Below are 16,929 nucleotides of genomic sequence, written 5' to 3' on the forward strand. Positions count from 1 at the left end.
GTGGATCGCTCGTGGTTCTGGCCACCAATCGCCAAGCAAATTTGTTGCAGAGACTTCCACGTGTAGAGTGACTTCAGTTGTGTGCAACCGAGTTGCGCAACTGCTTGCACCGGCTGTGGCCGTGTGCGGAAAGCTAACTCGGGTCAAACCTGGGTTTCGAAGCGCGGTGTAGCGTTAACCATGGCACTACCGCTCCCCACAATCACACACACGCGAAGATCGACACCAAATACGTGCTCTGTTGCACCGCACAGCAACTCACACGCACACTGCAGTGTCCAATAACAACACAAATGTATTAATCCTGACAACCACCTGCTCTGCCACTCAAAACAATGTCCATCACATGGCCATCAACGCGACACATATAGTTCATCACGGTCACCCGACCAGCAGGAGTCACGTGTGTGAGCAGTCCGTGAATGTCGCCGGGCTATGGTGATGCAGTGGTGTGGGTTGAACAAGGGGCGGATGATGATGTCTATTGTGGAAATCTGTGGAGCGGCACGGAACAAAAGTGGGATGGGTGGCCCAGTGTGGAGCAGGAGCCGCTCGGCTGGGACGAAGGTGGGGAGGAATCCACTGATCCGGTGGAGGCGTGGGGAGGAGGGCGGGACGCCGCGTGAAGCGCGACTCGTGGGAGTGGTGCCAGGCAGAAGGGGCACCTGGGACTCCGTACGCGGGACCCCGGCCGTTGCACCTGGGCTGGGGGGGGATCCACTGCCCTGCAGGTGGAGCGAGGCGGGGGGGAAGGTGCTCTCGGTCTGGGTGGTTGGGACGAATCAATGCGGATGGAGTTGAGGATTCGAGAGGAGGTTTGCGGAGGCGGGGAGGAAGGCGGCTGTTGCGGGACTTGCGGTAACGCTGCCGTGAAGAACAGGGAGCAAAAGACTCGTGTGCCGGGCCCGGTCTGGTATCACGGTGGCGTGGAGGAACCCAGGGCTCTGGTGGAGGTGGAGGCAGGTGGAAAGCAGGGAGCTCCCAATCCTGGGGGTTAGCTTGATTACTCATGGGTGGAGGTGATGGTGCGAGTGGCGGTGGTGGCGATAGTGGCAGTGGAAGCGATGGCAGAAGTGGAGGTTGAGGCAATGGCAGGAGTGAAGGTGGAGTCGATGTCAGCAGTGGGGGTAGAGTTGATATCAGTGGTGGAGGCAATGGCCTGAGTAGAGATGGAGGCGATGGCAGCAGTGGAGTTGAGGATTCGAGAGGAGGTTTGCGGAGGCGGGGAGGAAGGCGGCTGTTGCGGGACTTGCGGTAACGCTGCCGTGAAGAACAGGGAGCAAAAGACTCGTGTGCCGGGCCCGGTCTGGTATCACGGTGGGGTGGAGGTGCCCAGGGCTCTGGTGGAGGTGGAGGCAGGTGGAAAGCAGGGAGCTCCCAATCCTGGGGGTTAGCTTGATTACTCATGGGTGGAGATGATGGTGCGAGTGGCGGTGGTGGCGATAGTGGCAGTGGAGGCGATGGCAGAAGTGAAGGTTGAGGCAATGGCAGGAGTAAAGGTGGAGTCGATGTCAGCAGTGGGGGTAGAGTTGATATCAGTGGTGGAGGCAATGGCCTGAGTAGAGATGGAGGCGATGGCAGCAGTGGAGCCGATGGCCCGATTGGAGGTGTAGGCGATGGCAGCAGTGGGGGCGATGTCCTGAGTAGAGATGGAGGCGATGGCCTGAGTAGAGGTAGAGGCGATGGCCTGAGTAGAAGTGAAGGCGATGGCCTGAGTTGAGGTGGAGACGATGGCCTGAGTAGAGGTGGAGGCGATGGCCCGAGTGGAGGTGGAGGCGATTGCCTGAGTGGAGATGGAGACGATGGCCTGAGTAGAGGTGGAGGCGATGGCCTGAGTAGAGGTGGAGGCGATGGCCTGAGTAGAGATGGAGGCGATGGCCTGAGTAGAGGTGGAGGCGATGGCCTGAGTAGAGGTGGAGGCGATGGCCCGAGTGGAGGTGGAGGCGATGGCCTGAGTAGAGGTGGAGGCGATGGCCCGAGTGGAGGTGGAGAAGATGGCCCGAGTGGAGGTGGCGGCGATGGCCCGAGTGGAGGTGGAGGCGATGGAAGCAGTGGAGGTGGAGTTGATATCAGTGGGGGAGGCGATGGCCTGAGTAGAGATGGAGACGATGGCCTGAGTGGAGGTGGAGGCGATGGCCTGAGTAGAGGTGGAGGCGATGGCCTGAGTAGAGGTGGAGGCGATGGCCCGAGTGGAGGTGGAGGCGATGGCCCGAGTGGAGGTGGAGGCGATGTAAGCAGTGGAGGTGGAGCTGATATCAGTGGGGGAGGCGATGGCCTGAGTAGAGATGGAGGCGATGGCCTGAGTGGAGGTGGAGGCAATGGCAGCGGGGGAGGCGATGGCCGCGGTGGAGGCGATGGCCCGAGTAGAGATGGAGGCAATGGCCCGAGTGGAGGTGGAGGCGATGGCCCCAGTGGGAGCGATGGCCTGAGTGGAGCTGGATTCTTCAGGTGAGAAGCGCAGCTCTGCTTGGTGCCGGGGTTGCTTCCCCTCCCCTGCGCCCGCCGCTTTCGTCTCCGTGCCGCGGCCATATGAGCCCGGGGACTCGGTGCTCGGCCGAGACCTCCACCTTTCTTTCTCTGCAGCGCCCGGGAAATCTTCCTCCTTCCGGTCCTCATCCTCATTCTCATCGCTCTCTGCAAAAGTTACGAAAAACATCAACTGCGTCATTAGCTGAATCTCCCTGCTCCGTGTCTGTGAGTGCGTTGTGACCCTGGGGACAGACTTGCGAGTTTGTTTTTTACGTTTTTGAGCCAGGAGGCCAGGATTGGGAAAAACTTGGGCCACTTTTCATCCAGGCAACTGGAGAGCAGCACAGACTAAGTCTTACTTACCAAACATTTAAACTAACAACAGCATACTCTTTGGTTTCTTTCGGTAAAGTCACGTAGATAGAAAAATAACTAATAAAGTGAAACCTTGGATTGCGAGCATAATTCCTTCTGGAAACGTGCTCTTAATCCAAAGCACTCGTATATCAAAGCGAATTTCCCCCATAAGAAATAATGGAAACTCAGATGATTCGTTCCACAAACCAAAAATACCGTATTCATATAAAAATTTTTAATACAAAATACCTTTTTATATTTGTATTATTTAATATAAAGTAATCAAATTTATTAATTACATTTAATTGTGGCTGGTGTGAGGGAGACGAGATAGAGGATGGTTATTGTGTAAGACGACTTTCACTTGCAGTACAGTTACTAAAGAACAGTCACTACACATGGACACAAAATAAAAAAATGCTTTACGCACACACACGTATTCACAACACTACAGTACTGTAGTAAACAGTAAACACGTAGTCACAACACTATAGTACTGTAGTAAACAGTATACACGTGGTCACAACACTATAGTACTATAGTAAACAAGATAAGTTCGCACGGATGTTGACTATACGAGTGAGGCACACCGACTGAGACCGAGCATGGGAGACGATTACCCACAATCCCGCAGTATACACGTGGTCACAACACTATAGTACTGTAGTAAACAATATACACGTGGTCACAACACTATAGTACTATAGTAAACAGTATACACGTGGTCACAACACTATAGTACTGTAGTAAACAGTACACACGTGGTCACAACACTATAGTACTGTAGTAAACAGTATACACGTGGTCACAACACTATAGTACGATAGCAAATACAGTATACACGTGGTCACAACACTACAGTACTATAGTAAACAGTATACACGTGGTCACAACACTGTAGTACTGTGGTAAACAGTACACACGTGGTCACAACACTATAGTACTGTAGTAAACAGTATACACGTGGTCACAACACTATAGTATTGTAGTAAACAGTATACACGTGGTCACACCACTATAGTACTGTAGTAAACAGTATACACGTGGTCACAACACTATAGTACTATAGTAAACAGTATACACGTGGTCACAACACTATAGTACTGTAGTAAACAGTATAGACGTGGTCACAACACTATAGTACTGTAGTAAACAGTATACACGTGGTCACAACACTATAGTACTGTAGTAAACAGTATACACGTGGTCACACTATAGTAATATAGTAAACAGTATACACGTGGTCACAACACTATAGTACTGTAGTAAACAGTATACACGTGGTCACAACACTATAGTACTGTAGTAAACAGTATACACGTGGTCACAACACTATAGTACTATAGTAAACAGTACACACGTGGTCACAACACTATAGTACTATAGTAAACAGTACACACTAGGTCACAACACTATAGTACTGTAGTAAACAGTATACACGTGGTCACAACACTATAGTACTATAGTAAACCGTATATACGTGGTCACAACACTATAGTACTATAGTAAACAGTATAGACGTGGTCACAACAGTATAGTACTGTAGTAAACAGTATACACGTGGTCCCAATACTATAGTACTATAGTAAACAGTATACACGTGGTCACAACACTATAGTACTGTGGTAAACAGTACACACGTGGTCACAACACTATAGTACTGTAGTAAACAGTATACACGTGGTCACAACACTATAGTACTGTAGTAAACAGTATACACGTGGTCACACCACTATAGTACTGTAGTAAACAGTATACACGTGGTCACAACACTATAGTGCTATAGCAAACAGTATACACGTGGTCACAACACCATAGTACTATAGTAAACAGTATACACGTGGTCACAACACTACAGTACTGTAGTAAACAATATACACGTGGTCACAACACTATAGTATTATAGAAAACAGTATACACGTGGTCACAACACTATAGTACTGTAGTAAACAGTATACACGTGGTCACAACACTATAGTACTATAGTAAACAGTATACACGTGGTCACAACACTATAGTACTGTAGTAAACAGTATAGACGTGGTCACAACACTATAGTACTGTAGCAAACAGTATACACGTGGTCACAACACTATAGTACCGTAGTAAACAGTATACACGTGGTCACACTATAGTACTATAGTAAACAGTATACACGTGGTCACAACATTATAGTACTGTAGTAAACAGTATACACGTGGTCACAACACTATAGTACTGTAGTAAACAGTATACACGTGGTCACAACACTATAGTAATGTAGTAAACATTACACACGTGGTCACAACACTATAGTACTATAGTAAACAGTATACACGTGGTCACAACACTATAGTACTATAGTAAACAGTATACACGTGGTCCCAACACTATAGTACTATAGTAAACAGTATACACGTGGTCACAACACTATAGTACTGTAGTAAACAGTATACACGTGGTCCCAACACTATAGTACAATAGTAAACAGTATACACGTGGTCACAACACTACAGTACTATAGTAAACAGTATACACGTGGTCACAACACTATAGTACTGTAGTAAACAGTATACACGTGGTCACAACACTATAGTACTATAGTAAACAGTATACACGTGGTCACAACACTATAGTACTGTAGTAAACAGTATACACGTGGTCGCAACACTATAGTACTATAGTAACCAGTATACACATGGTCACAACACTATAGTACTGTAGTATACAGTATACACGTGGTCCCAACACTATAGTACTATAGTAAACAGTATACACGTGGTCCCAACACTATAGTACTATAGTAAACAGTATACACGTGGTCACAACACTACAGTACTATAGTAAACAGTATGCACGTGGTCACAACACTATAGTACTGTAGTAAACAGTATAGACGTGGTCACAACACTATAGTACTATAGTAAACAGTATACACGTGGTCCCAACACTATAGTACTATAGTAAACAGTATACACGTGGTCACAACACTATAGTACTGTAGTAAACAGTATACACGTGGTCCCAACACTATAGTACTATAGTAAACAGTATACACGTGGTCAAAACACTATAGTACTATAGTAAACAGTATACACGTGGTCACAACACTATAGTACTATAGTAAACAGTATACACGTGGTCACAACACCATAGTACTGTAGTAAACAGTATACACGTGGTCACAACACAAGCAATCGTCTTCAGGTGAAATAATACAGCAGGCGGACTGCTGAGACAGGAAGAAATGTAGCGAGAGAGCTACTGCAACCAAAGGTTACACTATATACTTTTGTGGTGGGATTTGCAAGTAAATGTAAGATCGCAGAGCAAGCATACCCCGGCTAATCCCTCGGCTACTCCGAGGGGGAGTGGGAGCGGACGGGCTGCCGTAACGGGCGAGATAGTGGGGGTGAAATTTACAGAGGTACAAGCTGATAGAAAGAAGATCAAACTCAGCAAACTTAGAAATGTAATGCAACTCATTGAGTCGGCCAACACAACAAATAATACTTTGCCTGGTTGATCACCGTCCTTCTCTGCTTGTGTGTCTCCCTGTTGTGGGGAGCGGTGGTGCAGCTGTTAGCGCTACGCTGCGCTATGAACCTGGCGACCCGGGTTCGATTCCCGCTCACGGCCAACACCAGTGACGATTATCTGAACCGGTCCCGGGCCTCCCCTAGGTCGACTCAGCCTCAAATGAGTACCTGGTGCGGTGTGTAAACATCGCCACTAGGGAGACAAAGGCGGTCGGGCGTGGTGCTGGCCACCCACCCCCTCGTGTACTGTTCCGGCCTTCACAGGTGCTCGCTAACAGCACTTGCCCCTACAGTCTGTTCAGGCTATACGGGGGATCTTTGTGTCTCCCTGTCTGTGTTTGGTCTCTCTCTCTCAAATTTAGTTTCACCTGATGACGACTGCTTGGGTTGCAATCGAAACGTCGTATTCTATTTTTTTTATTTTTTCTACCTGACTTTACCGAAAGACCATTGAGTAACAACAGTGTTTTTAAGAATCACAGCTAAGAGACAAGCAACATTATATTTTCTATTAAACATAACATTTTAATAACATGTAAAAAAATACTTTAAATCTCATCACTGCTCCTCATACTCAATCCGTGATCAGTGCCGGATTATCCTCGGAACAAAATAATCATTAGCTGGGGGCCCCGCACTTTCAAGGGCCCCGTGCTAAATGATCTCACGCTATAAATCCCGGTTCAGTGATTCTGTACTTGCTCTATTACTATAGTAAAATTACAATTACTTTACAATGCAAGTTAAAAACTTCGTGTTTTATAATTGTGTTTTTTTATTTATTCTGGGCACCTTTATAATATAAGCTACAGGACCCGCACGAGCTTAATCCGGCACTGTCCGGGATACTGTTCCAGTGCCCAACCAGGCTGTTGAAGACACCGTGAGTGGAGTTGAGGGGGATCGGTGGAGGTGTTTAGGCGGCGAGTGATGCCGACGGGCTGCGAGGGGGTCATCCGAGAGGGTGCCCAGTGGGGAGATGAAGCAATGAAATCGCTCCACGTTCAGGTGCTGGGTGGATTACTGCACAGCGGCATCGTGGGAGGTGGCGACGGGTCGTGTTGGTCTCTACCCACTAGTGGATTGACCATGGCTGATGGTGGTGATGATGATGGATGTTGCTCACTCACTTGGCGACGTATGAAACGCCAGAGATGCACGGCGATGTGCAGGGTGTTCAGCAGCACGGTGGAGCTGATGGCCTCCTTGCAACCGCTGTACAGTTGACCCACAGCGTGGAGCAGAGCAGGGAGCGCGCTGTCCACTATGGCCTGGCAGCTGCTGCTCAGCTCACCCATAGCCTGCAGGAGGGCAGGGAGCACGCTGTCCACAATGTCCTCACTGTGGCTACTGAACATCGGTCCCCAGGTGGCGACCCCTGCTGGTGGAGAGACGTTCTTCATGAGTCCGGAGTAGTTGATCGTGGTGGTGGTGGTGTTGGAGCCGTTAATGTCCGAACCCCCACGCCGAGATCCTCCGAGGAGCTCCACCATCGGCTGCGTGAGCAGCAGAACCAAAGTGAGGACAGCCGTGAAGATCGCCATGGTGGTGGTGGTGGCGAAGTTCTCTGAAGAACTCGAAGTGGAGGAGCAGCGTGGGGCGAGGTGGTTGCCTCTCCAGGAGCCGACTCCACTCTGACCTCTGCCGTGACGTCACCGGGCCATGACGTCACCGGGACGTCAGAGGTTTCCACGGCTTTTACGTCATTATAGCATTAGGAACGTGGCTGTGCAATTGAACATCAACACGTGATGCACTACAACACTGTATTGTTTATAGAATTGTAATACAATACTAATTATTCACATCTGAGACACGAGTGACGCTCTAGATTCTGTGCGGATGGAGGAAGCCCCTGGGAGCAGCTGCGTCATTCTGGACGCTTCTATCTGCCCCTGGCATCTGCTCGTAGCAACTGCCAGGGCTATAAAAGCAGCTCCTGTAGCTGCACTGGCAGAACATCGGCAGAGGAGGGAGCAACGCTCACAGCTGAAGCGAGCCTCACTGTGAAGCACATCAACAAGCATGGCCCTGAGTGTTTACTTCTCTGCGATGCACGTGATGGAGAGGAGCGTCTGGCCAGGCTGGCCGGTCTGGAACCCCCGCGGTGAAAGTCTCTTCCAGCAGCTGCAGCGAGACATGAGGAGCGAGATCGAGAGAATGGAGAGAATCTTCCGTGGAGTCGATCAGCTCAGCAGCCACACGCGGGCTCCGGGCAGCCTCGGAGACGCACTGCTGCAGCAGCCGGCCGTGAGCAGTGGGTTCCAGATTGAAGATCCACAGGAGCAGGGAGGCGGGTTTGTCGCGTCCCTCGACGTGCAGGACTTCTCCCCACAGGACCTGGCCGTGAAGGTGTCTGGAGACAAGCTGGTGGTGGCCGGACGGCGCGAGGTGAAGAGCGGAGAAGTCAGCAGCGGCAGCTACAGTCACAGCTGCCAGGAGTTCCACAGGGAGACGCAGCTGCCCAGGGACGTGGACCTGCAGAGCGTGAGCTGCTGCTTGACTGAAGACGGGAAGCTGAAGTTCAAGGCTCAGCGCCGCGCCCTCCCTGCAGCGGCCGAGAGGGTGGTGGTCATTGAGCAGCCAGCGACAGCGACTCCTGGCACGGCCTCTCAGTCCACTGGCACCACTCACGCGTAGAGTGGCGCCTGGAGCATCCATTCCAGCAGCCTGCTTTATTGATGTTTCAATTGTATGGATATTTAGATAAATCAGTTTCTTCTATCCACGCTATGTTCAGTAATATTTACGTGTTTCAGCGTTCACATTCAACTTCATTGGATTAAGTGTATCGCTGTAAAGGATTGTGAAATCGTATCGCTTCGTTTTAATTTGCCATTACACGTTCATATATTGCAATAAGATAATGATGAATGTTATCTTCAATTATTTTTCATCATTACACATGACTATTTTGCACAGTCTAATTTTCGAACTACTATAATACTATAGTGTTTGTGTGAATGGTAAATGATGTTTTTTTTTTTGTAATAAAATGCCTTTCAATTTCCTGCAACAGTTGCAACTGTTCTTTTTTCTACATTGTGTTTGTTTCATCGTTACTGTGGATCAGAGTTCTGGACACAGAATTCCCCAAAACTAAGACAACCGGTAACGCGGCCTCATTGCTCCCTGTCCGTGACAACTCCGAAGGTGCCAGGCTCACGCCGTCGGCCCTGCCGAGTCACTCCGCACTCAGAATTTGGGATTGGCTTGCAATTGTCTATGATCAATCTTACCACTTCACATTTCACTTGTATCATCCTTCAATTGGTAGTAAATCCTTCGCTAAGGAATTGGTCCTCAAATCGTGGGGTCAAGCGTACCACAGAAAAATTAGTTGCCGTTTAATGTTTGCGACACAGAGAATGTAAATAGTTACATGACAACATCGCTGCTGTAGCAGTGTAAGTCACGCTGCTATTAAAATATTCTATGTCTCGAGTTTCCTGGCTGGCTGCTGGCTGTGCTTCTCTCCACCCCAACAATAACTCCGTTGTTAGTGGGTGCAGGAGACAATAGGGACACCAACAAGGTGGGAATTACCAGAACAGAATTTGAAGAATGACACGGCTAATTTAAAATTGCACTTTCAATGTATGCGCCAATTAACGTCATTCTTTTTGAAAAAATAACTTGTTCTATCCTAGAGATTTAGAAACTAAACCTTAGGACATTAAACTAGTACAATTAAAATGTACGATTAATTGTAAAGTTAGCAAAATAAATAAATGATCTAAATCATATACTATATTCTTGGTTCTTTCGGTAAAGTCACGTAGAAGGGAAACAATAAAATAATAAAGATATAAAACAATAAAATTCTCACAAGTCAAAATTCATATACTGTTGATTTATTCTCTCCATCTCCGCAGTTGACACTGCCGGTTGTGTTCCCTCCTTAGCTCCCATTCCCACGTTAGTCTCGACCACCGGCCTTCATCACTTCAAGTTGCGTGTCCTGCCTCACCCCACCATTCTAAACTAAAATTACGTCCTTAATTTGCATATGATGTCCAATTGACGTGTCCGTCTTCCAGTATCAGTGTAATTCTTAGGATGTGCATCATCTCTACGCTTCCTTGTGCATTTCTAAACATTGGTTCTATTTTCCGTTTGTGATGCATCTGTTTGAAAAAAAACGTTCTGCCTAAGGCATATGGCTCAGTTACGTTTCATTTCGATTTAAAGCTTTCGTGATTCCAAGGATTAATATTCTTTGGTTCTTTCGGTAAAGTCACGTAGAATGAGAATACAATAATAAATTGATAAAATAAAATAACACAATAAAATTCTCACGACGTTTCGGCCACAACACAAGCGGCCTTCATCAGGTGACGGGACGAGACTGTCTGGAGGACAGCGCTGGAGCGAAAAAGCCACGCTCATATCGCGACCTTTAAGCTGTGTGAGAAGCAACAGAGCGCCTTGACAAAGGAATTAGCATAGAATTTAGCATTGCAACAGCTGAGTGATTAGCGTTTCATTATTAACGTGTCATTATTAAGTCAAGATAACAATAAGCACTTTGCTCTGCCCTGATACGCCTCTCTTAATCATTTTCATCCCTCTTCCCCTTCAACAACCGCCCTACGTGTAAATGCACTTCTATGTTTTCAAGGCTGTGTCCCTGTTCTTTTTGCGTTCAGTTTGTTATTCCCCCGCACCTCCAATTAAAGCATGGTTGGCTGCGTACGGTGCGAAAGAAGTTCACCATGCAAACATACGCTGCGTTGAAAAATGATTCTACTGACTGCAGACCAAACCTGGACAGATTTCTCAATACGAGTGCAATATCGAGGGTACAGATCAATACCACCTGAACACAGATGCTAATTCCCGGACGGGTGGCAACTCTAGCCATGCCCATGAAAACATACACAACATCTTGACCATGAATCGCCTATGCGGCAGATTAAATGTCAAACATTTAACATTGAATTCCGATCTACTATTGTTCGTTTTGATTTATTTTGGCGCAGTTTCAAGTAAGTCTTTTTGATATAATTATTGTATTGTCATTTACTGTATAATTATGATAATAGACCAAGCACTGAGACATTGCCCAGGGTTGGTCTACAATCGAAAAGGTGGCAACCCCATAGTACATCCTAACGTGTTCCAGTGTTAACACATCGTATGTTTGTATCTTGAACTTCTTTCCCACCGTACGTAGCCCACCGTGCTAATCGGAGGTATGAGGTGAGCGGGAATCGAACTCGTGTAGTCGGGGTTCGTAGCGCAGCGTGCTAAACGCTAAATGCTGCGCCACCGCTCCCCCCACAACACACGCGCACAGCAGCTCCAGAGAGCAGCTTTTGGGTCAGAGGTAGCCACATTGCACTGGGGCCGTCCATAAATGACGTCACGCACCGAGGGGGGGAGGTCAGACATTTGTGACGATGTGTGACGAGGGGGGGGGGGGGGGGTTTGAGAAATGTGACGTCACCTCAAAATGCGCAACTTTAATTAAATATAGACAACACGTTCTACATAATTAAATAGGCTTTTTAACAAATCTTTTCTCCTACAACATCAGAGTGCAGCGCCACATTAAATACGCACTACAATGACGATAGTTTAAAGCGATGTGAAACATGTATTTTTGGGGAGGGGCGGCGCACAGCTTTGTGACGTCATATTTGACGGGGGGGGTCTGACTTTTTGTGACGCCGTGTGACGATGGAGGAGGGGTCAAAAATCGTCCAAAATCGCGTGACGTCATTTATGGACGCCTCCACAGCGTGAAATAGCGCAACAAACCGAACCCACGTACAGCGAGGGTAGCCCTGCCTGGTTTATCATTAATTAATCTCCAGTTAAGTCACAAACGACTCTCTTAGAGCCGAAGGCGCGATCCAGTATCACGTTGGCATGCCGTGTCAACCCGTACGGGGTTACCCCGTATTCGTGTACAGGGAGATTGAGTTTTCAGGTTCATACGGCTTACTACAGCCGTTTCAAAATGGGCAAACCAATGTTTTGTTTGATGGGACTTTGTAGGATGAACGTTGAGATTTGTAAGGGGCACGGGGTGACCAATAAGGTCTGAATTGGTCTGTAATAAGAGAGGCAATGGTTAGGGGTTGACAGGTGTGCGTTGGCACTGCGTGCCACGTCGCGTTGTCATACAGCTGACACTCCGATGAGCAATGATGCGGCGACGCACGGTGCCAATGGGGCCGTCCATAAATGACGTCACGAGATTTCTGACGATTTTTCACCCCCCCCCCCCATCGTCACGCGGCGTCACAAAAAGTCAGACCCCCCATCAAATGTGACGTCACAAAGTTTTGCCCACCCCCTAAAAAAAATAAAACATGTTTCAAATCGCTTTAAACTATTGTCATTGTAGTGCGTATTTAACGTGGTGCTGCACTCTGATGTTGTAGGAGAAAACATTTATTAAAAAGTCTATTTAATTAAGTAGAACGTGTTGTCTATATTCATTTAAAATTGCGCATTATGATGTGACGTCACATTTTACAAACCCCCCCCCCCCCCTCGTCACACATCGTCACAAATGTCTGAACTCTCCCCCCCCAGGTGCGTGACGTCATTTATGAACGGCCCCAAAAAGTTCAACATTCGTGCGTATCCGCCGTGATGTGGGGCGAAGTTTAATTCTAATCTTATTATCCGCGATGCCTGCAGGATTAGCTTTTTCATTCTTCGTCTGCCAAAGCAGATGATTAATGAGAATATTGATGAGATTTCCCCCAGCGCATGTTGGCTGTGGAAGGGCTGTTTAAGACCCGCGGTGAACCCGCTCATCTCCACGTATCGGCATGAAATGAAAAATCGCGGATTTTAGGAAGCGCGTTCGTTTCAAGTGGATGCTTGTTGTCAACACCGCCACATTGACAGCACTCGCAACCATCCCATACTCAATTGAAAACTCTTCTTAAGTAATTGCTTATTGTGTTTAGTTTCTTGTCCTTACCTCATACCTCCGATTAGCACGGTGGGCTACGTACGGTGCGAAAGAAGTTCAAGATACAAATATACGATGTGTTAACACTGGAACACGAGGGTGTGCTATGGGGTTGCCACCTTTTCGATTGTAGACCAATCCTGGGCAATGTCTCAGTGCTTGGTCTATTATCATAATTATACAGTAAATGACAATACAATAATTATATCAAAAAGACTTACTTGAAACTGCGCCAAAATAAATCAAAACGAACAAAAGTAGATCGGAATTCAATGTTAAATGCTTTACATTTAATCTGCCGCATAGGCGATTCATGGTCAAGATGTTGTGTATGTTTGCATGGGCATGGCTAGAGTTGCCACCCATCCGGGAATTAGCATCTGTGTTCAGGTGGTATTGATCTGTACTCTCGATATTGCATTCGTATTGAGAAATCTGTCCAGGATTGGTCTGCAGTCAGTAGAATAATTTTTCAAACGCAGCGTATGTTTGCATGGTGAACTTCTTTCGCACCGTATGCAGCCAACCATGCTTTAATTGGAGGTGCGGGGGAATGACAAACTGAACGCAAAAAGAACAGGGACACAGCCTTGAAAACACAGAAGTGCATTGAATGGGAAGAGGAATGAAAATGATTAAGAGAGGCGTATCAGGGCAGAGCAAAGTGCTTATTGTTATCTTAACTTAATAATGAAACATATCTGAGCCATATGCCTTAAGCAGAACTTTTTTTTTTCAAACAGATGCATCACAAACGGAAAATAGAACCAATGTTTAGAAATGCAGAAGGAAGCGTAGAGATGATGCACATCCAAAGAATTACACTGATACTGGAAGACGGACACGTCAATTGGACATCATATGCAAATTAAGGACGTAATTTTAGTTTACAAAGGTGGGGTGAGGCAGGACACACAACTTGAAGTGATGACGGCCGGTGGTCGAGACTAACGTGGGAATGGGAGCTAAGGAGGGAACACAACCGGCAGTGTCAAGTGCGGAGACGGAGGGAATAAATCAACGTTATATGAATTTTGATTTGTGAGAATTTTATTGTGTTATATCTTTGTTATTTTATTGTTTCCCTTCTACGTGATTTTACCGAAAGAACCAAGTATATAGTATATGAATTAGATCATTTATTTTGCTAACCTTACAATTAATCGTACATTTTAATTGTACCAGTTTAATGTCAATCCTTTACAGCGATACACTTAATCCAAAGAAGTTGAATGTGAACGCTGAAACACATAAATATTACTGAACATAGTGTGGATAGAAGAAACTGCTCTTTGGTTTTTTCGGTAAAGTCACGTAGAAATAAGAAATAATAAAATAAAATTTCAGAATAGCATACGACGTTTCGATTGCAACGCAAGCAATCATCATCAGGTATAGAATAGCTAAATTTAAGAGAGAGGAAACACAGAGAGATGGAGAAGCACGTCAAATTGAACAAGATTTAGTAAAGTTTGGAAACAATAATATGCAGCACAGAGGGTCGGTCAAACTAAATATCCATACAATTGAAACATCAATAAAGCAGGTTGCTGCTCCAGGCGCCACTCTACGCGTGAGTGGTGCCAGTGGACTGAGAGGCCGTGCCAGGAGTCGCTGTCGCTGGCTGCTCAATGACCACCACCCTCTCGGCCGCTGCAGGGAGGGTGCGGCGCTGAGCCTTGAACTTCAGCTTCCCGTCTTCAGTCAAGCAGCAGCTCACGCTCTGCGGGTCCACGTCCCTGGGCAGCTGCGTCTCCCTGTGGAACTCCTGGCAGCTGTGGCTGTAGCTGCCGCTGCTGACTTCTCCGCTCTTCACCTCGCGCCGTCCGGCCACCACCAGCTTGTCTCCAGACACCTTCACGGCCAGGTCCTGTGGGGAGAAGTCCTGCACGTCCAGGGACGCGACAAACCCGCCTCCCTGCTCCTGTGGATTTTCAATCTGGAACCCACTGCTCACGGCCGGCTGCTGCAACAGTGCGTCTCCGAGGCTACCCGGAGCCCGCGTGTGGCTGCTGAGCTGATCGACTCCACGGAAGATTCTCTCCATCCTCTCGATCTCGCTCCTCTTGTCTCGCTGCAGCTGCTGGAAGAGACTTTCACCGCGGGGGTTCCAGACCGGCCAGCCTGGCCAGACGCTCCTCTCCATGACGTGCATCGCAGGGAAGTAAACACTGAGGGCCATGCTTGTTGATGTGCTTCACAGTGAGGCTCGCTTCAGCTGTGAGCGCTGCTCCTTCCTCTGCCGATGTTCTGCCAGTGCAGCTACAGGAGCTGCTTTTATAGCCCTGGCAGTAGCTACGAGCAGATTCCAGGGGAGCCAGAAGCGTCCAGAATGACGCAGCTGCTCCCAGGGCTTCCCTCATCCACAGCAAATAGCAGTGACTCAAACCTGGGGTTCAGCTGTGTGACGCCTTCTCTAAACTAGCACATCAACAAGCATGGCCCTGAGTGTTTACTTCCCTGCGATGCACGTGAAGGAGAGGAACGTCTGGCCAGGCTGGCCGGTCTGGAACCCCCGCGGTGAAAGTCTCTTCCAGCAGCTGCAGCGAGACATGAGGAGCGAGATTGAGAGGATGGAGAGAATCTTCCGTGGAGTCGATCAGCTCAGCAGCCACACGCGGGCTCCGGGCAGCCTCGGAGACGCACTGCTGCAGCAGCCGGCCGTGAGCAGTGGGTTCCAGATTGAAGATCCACAGGAGCAGGGAGGCGGGTTTGTCGCGTCCCTGGACGTGCAGGACTTCTCCCCACAGGACCTGGCCGTGAAGGTGTCTGGAGACAAGCTGGTGGTGGCCGGACGGCGCGAGGTGAAGAGCGGAGAAGTCAGCAGCGGCAGCTACAGCCACAGCTGCCAGGAGTTCCACAGGGAGACGCAGCTGCCCAGGGACGTGGACCCGCAGAGCGTGAGCTGCTGCTTGACTGAAGACGGGAAGCTGAAGTTCAAGGCTCAGCGCCGCGCCCTCCCTGCAGCGGCCGAGAGGGTGGTGGTCATTGAGCAGCCAGCGACAGCGACTCCTGGCACGGCCTCTCAGTCCACTGGCACCACTCACGCGTAGAGTGGCGCCTGGAGCATCCATTCCAGCAGCCTACTTTATTGATGTTTTAATTGCGTGGATATTTTGTTAAATCAGTTTCTTCTATTCACGATATGTTTAGTAATATTTACGTGTTTCAGCGTTCACATTCACCTTCATTGGATTAAGTGTATCGCTGTAAAGGATTGTCAAATCGTATCGCTTCGTTTAATTTGCCATTACACGTTCATATATTGCAATAAGATAATGATAAATGTTATCTTCAATTATTTTTCATCATTACAAATGACTATTTTGCACAGTCTAATTTTCGAACTACTATAATACTATACTATTTGTGTGAATGGTAAATGATGTTTGTTTTTTGTAATAAAATGCCTTTCAATTTCCTGCAACAGTTGCAACTGTTCTTTTTTCTACATTGTGTTTGTTTCATCGTTACTGTGGATCAGAGTTCTGGACACAGAATTCCCCAAAACTAAGACAACCGTTAACGCGGCCTCATTGCTCCCTGTCCGTGACAACTCCCAAGGTACCAGGCTCACGCCGTCGGCCCTGCCGAGTCACTCCGCACTCAGAATTTGGGATTGGCTTGCAACTGTCTATGATCAATCTTACC

General features: G+C 47.8%; 1 protein-coding gene across 1 annotated transcript in view; it reads right to left on the reverse strand.

Annotated features, from left to right (window-relative positions):
- Window positions 1-277: 277 nt before the first annotated feature.
- LOC142924608 (uncharacterized) overlaps window positions 278-16,929 on the reverse strand; it is a 31,598-nt gene continuing 14,946 nt past the window's right edge. The window contains exons 2-3 of the mRNA XM_076067148.1: window positions 7,475-7,625; window positions 278-2,634 (exon numbers count right to left, since the gene is read on the reverse strand). Of these exons, the coding sequence (XP_075923263.1) occupies window positions 1,400-2,634; window positions 7,475-7,625 (1,386 nt within the window). The 3' untranslated portion in view covers window positions 278-1,399. The remainder of the gene's footprint in view (window positions 2,635-7,474; window positions 7,626-16,929) is intronic.

This window comes from Petromyzon marinus, chromosome 15 (assembly GCF_048934315.1).
Source record: "Petromyzon marinus isolate PM22_M1 ecotype Great Lakes invasive population chromosome 15, UKy_Petmar_22M1.pri1.0, whole genome shotgun sequence".
NCBI lineage: Eukaryota > Metazoa > Chordata > Hyperoartia > Petromyzontiformes > Petromyzontidae > Petromyzon > Petromyzon marinus.